Source organism: Notechis scutatus, chromosome 1 (genome assembly GCF_049901735.1).
Source record: "Notechis scutatus isolate UNSWTSFEM ecotype Mainland chromosome 1, rNotScu1.2, whole genome shotgun sequence".
Lineage (NCBI taxonomy): Eukaryota > Metazoa > Chordata > Lepidosauria > Squamata > Elapidae > Notechis > Notechis scutatus.
Genome location: NC_142009.1, coordinates 40,619,937 through 40,630,947, shown reverse-complemented (window position 1 = coordinate 40,630,947; position 11,011 = coordinate 40,619,937). Strand labels below are relative to the sequence as shown.

The following is an 11,011-nucleotide window of genomic DNA, read 5'->3' as shown; positions in this document are numbered from 1 at the left end:
TTTTGTTTGTCAGCATGAGAAAAATGTGCAAGAACCAAAGATTTAAGCAAATTCATAGTTTTGTAGTTTGTATGGGCCTGGAAATTACAATTGTATAGGTACAGCTATACCACAAACAGCAAATAAAAAAAACCTGTAAACATATCAATATATTCTATAATATTCTTAAATGTTGCATAAACTTGGAAGAACAGAACTTTTAGTAGTTATTTAGTGAATGATGGCCTACACAAAATAGAAAACCATATATTTTACTTCAATTTCATCCACTTTGGTTAGAGCAAAATACAGCAGATTGATATAAAATGAATATCAGTTTTGTTTTCACAATTTGTTTTCTGGAATAATGCAAGCATTGAAATTTTGTTACTTTATGGCTTTTGAAATTTATGAAATTATTGTTTCATGCCATTCAAATAGATTGATATGGGTATTGACTAGTCCTGGATAGCAGAAAGGATCTCTTATCTGCATCAGCTCTGTGTACTAACTTCTCAAAAGTTAATCACAGTATCAGCTCTGACAATACTGTCACCTGTTTTTGACAAAGTCTTTCTCCTGTAAAGTGAGGGGTGCTATTATTGCTTGCCTATTTGCTATTCAGTCTATTCAGAAAACTGTGGTCACTGTTTCCTACATTTGATAAAGTTGTATTCTCATCCGTATGGGGCAATCCCAAAAATTAATATAGGGAAAGGCAGAGATTAGGCAGCTGTTTCTGGCCTCCTGCTCCTATATAACTTCCTGCCAGTAAGGAGTTGCTACTACAGGGTATTTGGAGGGCATGAGCTTAGAGAAGGAATACTTTGTAGATTATATTCATTATTTCTTTGACCTGGTATTAGATTGATAATGCCTCTACTAAGAAGTCTAAAAAAGGAAAACAGCATGTTTGTTTAATGTTTTTGTTCTGGAAGCTTATAGGACATACATTCATTTCCATTCTGGTCATTTACAAATAAAGTTGCCATTTAAGGATTTATTGGGCTCTAAAACATAGTCAATTTCCTCAGCATTTGCAAAAAAGAAAAAATTTATTTAGCAACCCAGGCTAGAACACCTGATAAATCCCAAAAATGTGATGCTATTGCCTGAAATTAAAATGGGATTTCCCAATATACTTTTAAAATACTAAAAATGTGACATCTAGAGACAACACTAACTCAAGAAAAACTCTGGATGGTAGTGGTTTCACTATGAGAAGTGACAGATATTTCAGTGTCTGCTCTTTACATAAGGTTGTTTTAAATAAGTCATATAACTGCACAATTTGAAACATGCACAGATAAAGAAAGTCTAGTTCAGGGGTGTCCAACCTTGGCAACTTTAAGACTTGTGGACTTCAACTCCCAGAGTTCCTCAGCCAGCTTTGCTGGCTGAGGAACTCTGGGAGTTGAAGTCCACAAGTCTTAAAATTGCCAAGGTTGGGCACCCCTGGTCTAGTTCCTAAAACAAGGCCTAGCAATCTACCATGAGACTAAGCAAATGTCTCATTTTTTTAATTTACTGCCACTTGCTCTGAAAATTATCCAGAATCTAGCAGATCATAAAATATGGGCGATAATTTGATTTAATTTGGGCTGACTGGGCAGTCCCAATGCATCTTGAGGGCACTAGACTGGATGCTAACTTTATGAATCACAAAAAGGCATTCAAGAATCCTCATTTTAGAAGAAAGCAAACAGTTCTTTGGTGCCTTTAACCTCCCCACCCCCTTGAACTCCATGGCCCTATAGGAAAAAGTATCCTGATTTTTTCCATTTCTGATAACGGGTCACTTAAAATGATTCTGGATTAAAAAGAACTGTCCTGGGGATCAGCAATGATTCTCCTAATGAGCACAGGTGTGGAGGGGAGGGGGTAGAGGGACAAGGAATGAAACGTGTGTCAGAATGCTAAACCCACAACTGGACATTTGTGTTAGTCATCAGAATACAAGTACCTAAGAGCAACATTTATGTCATGATGCTACCATATATGTGTCATTTTGATGCAACCTCAATTTGTTGCAGACACCACTGCAATTAAGACAGAGAAGTGACTTCAAGATGAGTTATGTGGAAAAAGCATTCTCCTTGGTTATAGAAGGGTTCCAGTCTAGCTTCCATTCCAGAAGGCAACACTTATTATCCCTGTGGAATCATGTTTTCCATTCAGTTCTGGACTTTGTAGGCACTTCTGACTGACCAATTGGGAACTGCCATAGGAATTAACAAGTTTGGGGACTTGAGGAGCCCCTCAGCATATAATGCATGGATACATATAAACAACATTGGTATACTGGATTTTTAAAAGAAGGCAAGATTATAACATCTTTTTTTTGGGGGGCGGGGGTGTTAAACTTTCTGTTTCAGATCTTGAATCTTATTACAGCCTATACGTTTTGGTCAACTATTTCTAACTATCTGAAGCACCAGCTGCTCTCATTTCCGCTATATGCTTATAAAGATGAAACAAGTCAAAGTGTGGTAAAATACATGATTGAATTTATCTGCAGAAAAGTCACAGGGAAGCAGGTATACCTTAGCAGCAGCAGCAGGAAGCCCATCAGGGTAATTGCATGCACCTTCTAATGGCAGATTTACTCTCTAGGTATGTTTGGAGGAGGAATTTTCACAGCAGAAGGTTCCACTCCCCAGATCTCTCTGGCATATTCAGTAATTGTCCTGTCACTGGAAAACTTGCCGGAGCATGCAATGTTCTTAATTACCATTTTAGTCCATTTCCTAGGATTCTAAGAAATAAGAAAGAGATTATTAGGTTGATATCTTCAGACCTTTAATAGTGGAAAGATCATTTGTTATTTATTGGACAACTAGTTCTTCCAGAAGTGATGAATTCAGAGCCAGAATTAATAACTTTCAGTCTTGGAGCTGTAATAAACTTTATCTGTGGTTTCTCCTGTTTGTTCTCTTCTTATCCTTTTTTTTGTGTGTAAATTTTATTTGAGTTTTCACAAAGAGAAAAAAAATACAAAAATACAAAACATCTTTTTTGAAAGTAGCGTAATCCCAGGTTACATTTCTTTGTACAGACACAAATTCAGGTTCATGCTCATTTTTATATTCTATTCCATATCTTATTACTATTTTACATTTTCTGCATAGCTTCTCCCCTCTTCTAATTTTCTCAATTTTATTTGAATTATCTCATCTTAATTCGAATCATTGTTTTTATATTTTTTGTCTGTCCTGTTTCAATTATCTATTATCTTTTCTCATTAAACAAAATTTCTCCTGTAGTTACTGATTGGAGTATGATGCCTTTATATCTTTTCCCTAAAGTTGTAACATTCAATATAATACATAACTTCCATTCGGATTCTGCTTGGTACATTCTTAAAATACACACTGTATTCTTAAAAAAAAGAAAAAATTATAAATGTATATAATTAAAACATTCCATTCCAATTCAATTCTATCATTAATATTAATATTCATTAAAGTCTTAACATCTTTAACATTACTTTTCAATTAAATAGCATACTTCTATGGGAACAATTATAAGCTTTCCATAGTTAATTCCCCCCCCGCTCTTCACTTATATTTTATAAAACATTAACTAATTAAAATGTTCCTGTTCCTTCCTAATTCAATTTTCTCATTTATTTTATTTCACTTATTTTATTCACAAACATTTCACTAAATTACACCAACTATTTTATCCCTCATTTTAATCATACGTTGTTTCCAATTTTCTAAAGTTATTTCTATTACTAATATAACAATACAATCTTATGTACCTTTACAGAATCCCTTTTTCAGTTAGATTTTCACCCATTATCTCTAAATAGGTCCTGTTTCTCTATATCTTGCTCCGGTCCTTTGTAACTTATTTTCCTTTCCTTCTTCCCTCTCTTCTTCTCTCTCCCCTTTTTACCCTCTTGTTTCTCTACCTCTATTTCTCTCTTCTGTATTCCCCTTTTCTGTTGCTTTCCAGTATTATACTTATTTTTCGAATTATTTTTCTTTTCTTTGGTTGTTTTTTTAAGTCTTAAATTCTCCATTCTTTTTCCCCCCTTTCCTTTTTCTTTCCTACATAAAATTGCTTGTTCATTAAAGATGGCTTCCTCTTTGTCCCAGTCTTCTTGTTTTGCAGTTGTTTCTTGTTGTTTCTCATAGTTCCAAATCTCCACTTCTAAAAATTGAAAAACGAAGCCAAAAGAACCCTTCCCTTCTTGTGCATCTTCTTTGTACTTTTTAAGTTCTATTTTCAATTCATCCAGAAGTGGTGCCATTGTATAAATTTTTAAACAACCACCCGATTGATTTTAGTCATTCAAATATAATAACCAAGAATCCAAAGATCACCAAATAATCCAAATACACGCAAGCTGTTTCTTTTTTTGCTCTTTTTTTTCACTTTCTCTTCCTGGGGTTACTATTTAGTTGCAAAGTTTCAGTTAAAATGTATCTTTTAGAAGTCTTGTTGAAGTTTTACTTTAGATTCTTTTTAATTCCAGGTAGTCTCCTCCCTCTTCCAGATCCTGCCCTTATTCTTTTTCTCTCCCTTCCTGCTTATGAAAAAGAAAATTTTTAATGTCCAGAAATCTTTATTATCCCTTTGGCATTTTGTTTTATTTTCAGCTTAATTGCCTATTGATGTCAAAGCGGATTTTTCCGATTTCTTATTTAAGTCTCTTAGTTGTCAGTATAGGGAAGGAGAGAGAAGAAGAAAAAAGCCAAACCTTTCCCTTTTCACTTTCCTTCGCTGCTTCCGACTCTTCTTTGGGAGCGATGTTATTTTTTGTAAGTTTAAATTCCAGGGTACCTTAGTTGTTGCTTTTACAATTTAACCCGGTCAGCCAAAACTTTCACTTCTTATCTTCCTCCTGCATATTCTTTTCCGGTCGAGTTCTTCTTTGAGGTGGCCATTTCTGACCACCGCTGCAACCGTCTTCGGGAAAGGGAGTAATGGCCAGCTGAGGAGGAGAGATGCAGCTCTCCTCGACCCTGCTGGCTGTCCCCCCGCTCTTCACCACCTCTACGGGGTGGCTTAGTCCCGAAACCAGCCGGCTCGGGGCGCTCCAGCGAAACCGCACACGATCGCGGATTTCTGTCTGTCGCCGAAGCCCTTCAAACCGGAAGTTGTTCTCTTCTTATCCTTGTGCCTACTCTCCTCCAACCTGTTTTAATTGATTGGGAATTGGAGTTCCCCATTCCAGATAAATGATCTTCATTACTGCCTTTCAATCTACATTTTACCGCTTTCAAAATGGTTTTTTATTTCTTACATTTCATATAGTTAGGTATCTTTCGGAACTCAGGGCCCAACAGCATCCCACTCAAGGATAAAGGCACCTTGGTACACTCTTCCTCTAATGTGGTATATGCCACCAGGGAGGCCTTGCTCACTCATGTTTTGGGAACTTTCCAGATGTGATGGAATATGCACCTGGAGTATTAGTGGATAGGAATTTTGGCAACTCAGAGCTTTCCCAGAGAGAGGCTCAGTTAAGAGTCTGCACAGTCCAAAGCTGGATAGTGGTGGGGTAGGGAGAGGTTCGAAGTAACCACACTCTAGAATTTCTCAGGATATATCTAATAGGTTATATTGGATAGCTTTAATTAGGCAAGATCCTCTCCATTAGGTGGAAGTAAACAAAGCATTGGACTCAATTGAATTTTGCTGTGTTATCTTTGATACAGCTAGACCACTGAAAAATGCCTTACATGGGGATGCCTTGAAGAGTGCTTGGAAATTACAAATGGTCCATAATGTAGCAGAAGAGGCAATGCTGGGCATCTCTTGATTGTCTACATTATACATTGTCATGTGAGATTCATTGGCTCCCAGTTTCTTTCCAGGTACAATTCAAGATGCTGGTTACATGGCAGAGAGCAAGATTATTTGTAGATCACTTCTTTCCAAGGGGTTTGTTTCCCACCAAGCCAGACAGACCGGGTTCCAAGTCCCTTCCCATTAATGTTGCTATCTAGTGGGAACAAGAAATATGCCCCTTCTCTAAGGCCCCTATCCTGTGGGGCACCTTTCCACCCAGGATCTGGCAGCCCTCTTTAATTTTTGGAAGGCCAGAAAGAGCTGGCTGTTTCCCTAAGTGCTGTAATAAGATAAGGTGGTTATGCTTTTGTATGTATGAAACTTATGTACATTCTGACTGCCCATTTCCAGCATTGGGCTCACTCTTAGATACAAGGAGCTCTAGTTATAATTTCCAGTTATTTCATGAAGAAACTTTTCTTATCAATTTGCAATTAGTTCAAATTATGAGGAAAGTCTCTATCTTACCATGTATAGTTGGTCCACTTGCCCTTGACATTTGATGTAGGCTTCATAATCAGCAAATACTTTAAACCTAAACAAAGTACAGTATAAATGCAACCATGAATTCCATTTATTTTGTTAAGTCAGAGTCATAAAGAATCATTGTTGTAGCTGTGCTTTAAATAAGGCAAGTTTGAATGTGCTTTTCTTTTCCCTTTGAGTAGTTTAAGTGAGGCTCTCTTCTATGTAACATAATTTCAAAGGACTTTTTCTGTGGTAGTTCCCTCTCTGAGAAAGCCTTAAATCAGGATTGGCTAAGATAATCTTTTTATTTCATTAGCTGACTAATTCCACAGCATTTTCTTTTTCTAAATTTCAGGTACCTTTTAAAAATAAATGGCCTATGCACTGATCACCACTTGGTTAGACTATAGTAATGTGCTGTATTTGGGGTTGCCTTTGGGAGTGTCTTGAAAGCTGATTCAAAATGTGCAGCAAGGCTCTTGACCAGCTAACTCTTTGAGAGTAAAATTACACCTATCTTCAAGTTTCTGCATTGGCTGCTGCTTGTTTCTGAACCCAATTCACAGCAAAAGGGAATAAGCCTGAGTCTGTATGTTATCAATAGAGAGTATGTCATACCCCACCTGGGTTTGCAATATATAGTAGTCTTCCCCAATATGGTATGCCTCAGAGGAAGAACTGCAGTTTTTCTACCTTTCAGCAAGTATGGTGATCAATGTTATGGCTGGAGATGTTGGAAGTTATATTTAAACCCACGCTGAGGACATTAAAAGAAAGTTCATAGTAAAAGCACACCATTGCTGCCTCTTACCTGTCATGGTACATCAACATGTTGACAACATCTTGGAAACAACTAGGATCATTTGGTGAGAAGAAGCCACTGTTTATTTGATCAATAACTTGCTTGAGCTCTGGAATCCTGTCATAGTATTCCTTAGCAGAGTACCTGAACCAGAAAAATAGGGACACCCTTAACCTTTTCTGCTTCTATTATTATTTATTTCTTGCATTTACATCCCACCTTTTTTCTTGGAATAGAAGGTGACATACACAAAGGTTTCCACAGTGAATTAAGACTAGCTGAAAGTGAGTGCCAGGTGGTTAAATAGACTGCTCCATCATCAAGGGGGACATTAATTCAACACTTTAGCCACTACATCATATAGGCTGGGGGCGGGGCCACCCACCCCCCCCCGGCCCCAACGGCCCGGGTGCACGCCCCACCCCCCACCAGTTGTGGGTGGTTGCCCGCCCTTTTTAAAATAAAAAATTAAACTTTGCGAAAATTAAAAAGTAACCCCAACAAAAAAAAAAAAAAAACCCCAAAAAAAAAACCACCAAAAAATAAACAAAAAAAAAAACAAAAAAAAAAAAAACCACAAACAACCCACCAAATAAAAAAAAAAAAAAAACCAAAAAAAAAAAAAAAAAAAAAAAAAAAAAAAAAAAAAAAACACCCCAAAAAAAAAACCCACAAAAAAAAAAAAAAAAAAAAAAAAAAAAAAAAAAAGATCACGCGGGCAATACTCACCCAAGCAGCCTACATTATAGGTGACTTGGAAATAATACAGAAGGCAGACTTGATGCCAAATTAAAAGGCTATTGGTGCATATTAATTCTTAATAAAGGTATGATCAGTATTGGATCTTATACAGTTTATGAAAAGTAATTTGTGGAAATTGCAAGTTATTTCAAAAATGTTCCTATTTTTGATGAGCATGTAAACTCTGTTCATGCTGTAGCAAGTTCTTCTTATGTTAATATAAATGGATAAGGAGAGTTTTGTCACAATGTATACCCCAATCTTCCCATGACAAGGTTACTCAATTTCCAACAGCAGTTTTCAATGATTGAATTTTCTCATAAGCTTTCCTCATTATCGGAGATATTGACCATAAGTAAACTCTAATTAACATAGGAGAGAATTCAGAGAAGAAAAATGGCCTCTTAAGGTGCTCAGGTCTATCCTGACTGCTCTGCTTGCTAGACGTGAGATAGAGATCTCCTTGTCAAAATAGAAACTGAACTCTGACTAATTCCCATAAAGTAGGGATGTCAAACATGCAGCCCGTGGGCCAAATCCAGCCCACGATAGGCCCAGAGTTGTCCTACGGGTAAGACCCAGAGATGGCAATGCTATCTCTACACTATGTTAAGCCTATGTTGCCCTAACCCGCACACCCAGTCGGCTGTGATGACCAGGCCACACCCAACGCAGTCCCCCAAGGGCAAACAAAATCCTGATACAGCCCGCGATGGGATTGAGTTTGATACCTCTGCTCTAAGGTGAAGCAGAGGAAGCTCAGGAGAAGTTTCCTGCTGGTCCAAAGAATCAATCACATGCCCATAGCCTGTTTTTATGGCCTGTTCATGGTGAAAAGTTTATTTACAAACCCTTTCTTATCCATTGCTTCAACATCATCTACCCGCATGCCAAAAATGAACAGATTATCCTCTCCAGCTTCTTCAGCCATTTCTACATTGGCCCCATCCATGGTCCCAATGGTGAGGGCTCCATTCAGCATGAATTTCATGTTTCCTGTCCCTGAAGCTTCGGTCCCAGCTGTAGATATCTGTTCTGATAGATCTGCGGCAGGAATCACTGGGATGGATTGAAAAAAGAGAAATAGGTAAGACTGTATTTTTTCTTCTTCTGTAAACAAACCATTTGTATCTGCACCTAACACGAGCAAGCCTTGTGTGGTCTAATTTTACTGTTCTGAGTAGACCAAGCAATTCAACATCCTAAGTGTTTGCTTCATTGATGCAGCAGTATGTCATAAAGGGCTGCACATATACCTCTGCATTTGGAAGGGATATATTTTCTTGCACAAGAGCCAGTCAGCCATGGATCACAGTATGCAACTCTTTAGATGCAACTTTCAACAATCTCAGTCAGCACAGCCATAAACAAGGTAAGCATGAAAAGGGAGATCAGCAGAATCTGGAAAGGTACAAATTGTGCACTACCGAAGCCAACCTGCTTCCAAAACTGACTTACCTTTTTCAGCAAGAGACACTCTGTAGTTCTCCAAGAATATGACTCTGAGTCTATCTCCTATGTAGGGGTCATTATTAATAATTTCTCCAATGGCCGTGATCAATCTGATAATCTTTTTTGCCATGTGGTAGCCTGGAGCTGCCTGGAGGATGAAAAGGAAAAACATTTTAAGAGTTAAAAAAAGAAAAAGGAGTAATGAAATTCACAAGGCAAATGAATACCAAAATATAGCATCTGGATTTCTTAATAAGAAACTACTGCTCAGAATTTATTTAAAAGCCTCCATCACTGGTGGTTTTTAAGAAGAGACTGGACAGCCACTTGCCTGGAATGGTACAGGGCAGGGATGTCAAACTCAATTTCATGGAGGGCTATATCAGGGTTGTGTTTGACCTCCAAGTGCCAAAGAGGTTGGTGGGGTTGGCCATGTTGGGCGTGGCCATAGTAGATGTGACACGGGACCATACTTCCACACACATGGTTTTATATACTTATAAAAATAGAGAGGCGTACATTTCTGTGATTTTGTTTTTTTAATACTTATTTGATCTACTTGATCACCTTATGAGAGACCAGATCAAGAAACTGACTCCATAGGAAGACTAGAACTATAAATTATTGACATAGGCTATAGTAGCAGAATCCTGCAAGCCTGAAAGGTAAAATATTTTACCTTTCCTCCCTTTTATAACCTTCTGAGATAAAGGCAGCTTCCTGCAGCACTCCGGAGGCCCCATTTTGGGCCTGGAAAGCCTCTTGCAGCACTCTGGCAGCCAAAACTGGTTGCGGGGGACCCCGTCCCCACACCCCATTTTTGCTAGCAGAGGCACAGTGGGCTGGTCCTTTGCTATTTCCAGACTGGTCCCGCAGGCCAGATCTAAACACCCTGTGGGCCTGATCCGGTCTGCAAGCCTTGAGTTTGACACCCCTGGTATAGGGTCTCCTGCTTGGAGGTCCCCTCCAAGTCTCTTATTCTGTTACTATTCTGTTATTATTATATGATGATGATGATGAAGAAGAAGAAGTAGGAAGCCATTTTTTGAATTTTTCAGCTGAAATACCTAATTCCTGAAGAGAGTGTCACAAATTGATATATATGAAGACTTCTATATATAAAATCAAAGGAAGCCTTTATCTATCCCAGAAAAGGCTCCCTGCTGTATATATCTGCCTTTTTGTTCTTAATCTTTGCTGAGGTTTGCAACTTGTAGATACCTTAAATAAATCCATACCACAATAGGAATTGTCAATCTCCCTGAGTTCTTATTTCAATATGCTGAGTTTCCAGATAAATAGGATGTTTGAATCACACAAGGAAACAAAGAGACTAAAAATATTGGGCATGAGTAGTTCTTTTGCATCCTTAAATAACTCAAATTTTAACATAAATGTGAAGTGTGTAGGCAGGCAGTAATTGGGTGGAAGGAAGAAATATATGTGCAGTCTTAAATACTAGAAGTAAACTTAGCTTCACATTGGAATTCTTTACCTTTCCTCCAATCATAACTGTTCTTGGCACATAGGATTTTTTAGGGTCTTTTCTGATGCCTGAAAAAAAGCAAGAAAATTAAGATGGAGGAAAATGATTTTTAAAATGGATGATTAATAAAATAATAATAATAATTCCACAAAATTGCTTTCTGTGATATCTGTAACTCCTATTTCAAGGTAAGAAATCACTGAGGAGAAAAAAGCAATAAAATGATGTAAAATTTAAAATTTAGGACAAATTTATACTTGTTTCCATAGACCAATAAGGGA

General features: G+C 37.6%; 1 protein-coding gene across 1 annotated transcript in view; it reads right to left on the bottom strand.

Moving 5' to 3' along the window:
* Positions 1-1,745: 1,745 nt before the first annotated feature.
* PYGB (glycogen phosphorylase B) overlaps positions 1,746-11,011 on the bottom strand; it is a 38,983-nt gene continuing 29,717 nt past the window's right edge. Inside the window, exons 15-20 of the mRNA XM_026684555.2 lie at positions 10,740-10,798; positions 9,251-9,392; positions 8,644-8,851; positions 7,061-7,195; positions 6,250-6,316; positions 1,746-2,734 (exon numbers count right to left, since the gene is read on the bottom strand). Coding sequence (XP_026540340.1) covers positions 2,582-2,734; positions 6,250-6,316; positions 7,061-7,195; positions 8,644-8,851; positions 9,251-9,392; positions 10,740-10,798 — 764 coding nt within the window. The 3' untranslated portion in view covers positions 1,746-2,581. The remainder of the gene's footprint in view (positions 2,735-6,249; positions 6,317-7,060; positions 7,196-8,643; positions 8,852-9,250; positions 9,393-10,739; positions 10,799-11,011) is intronic.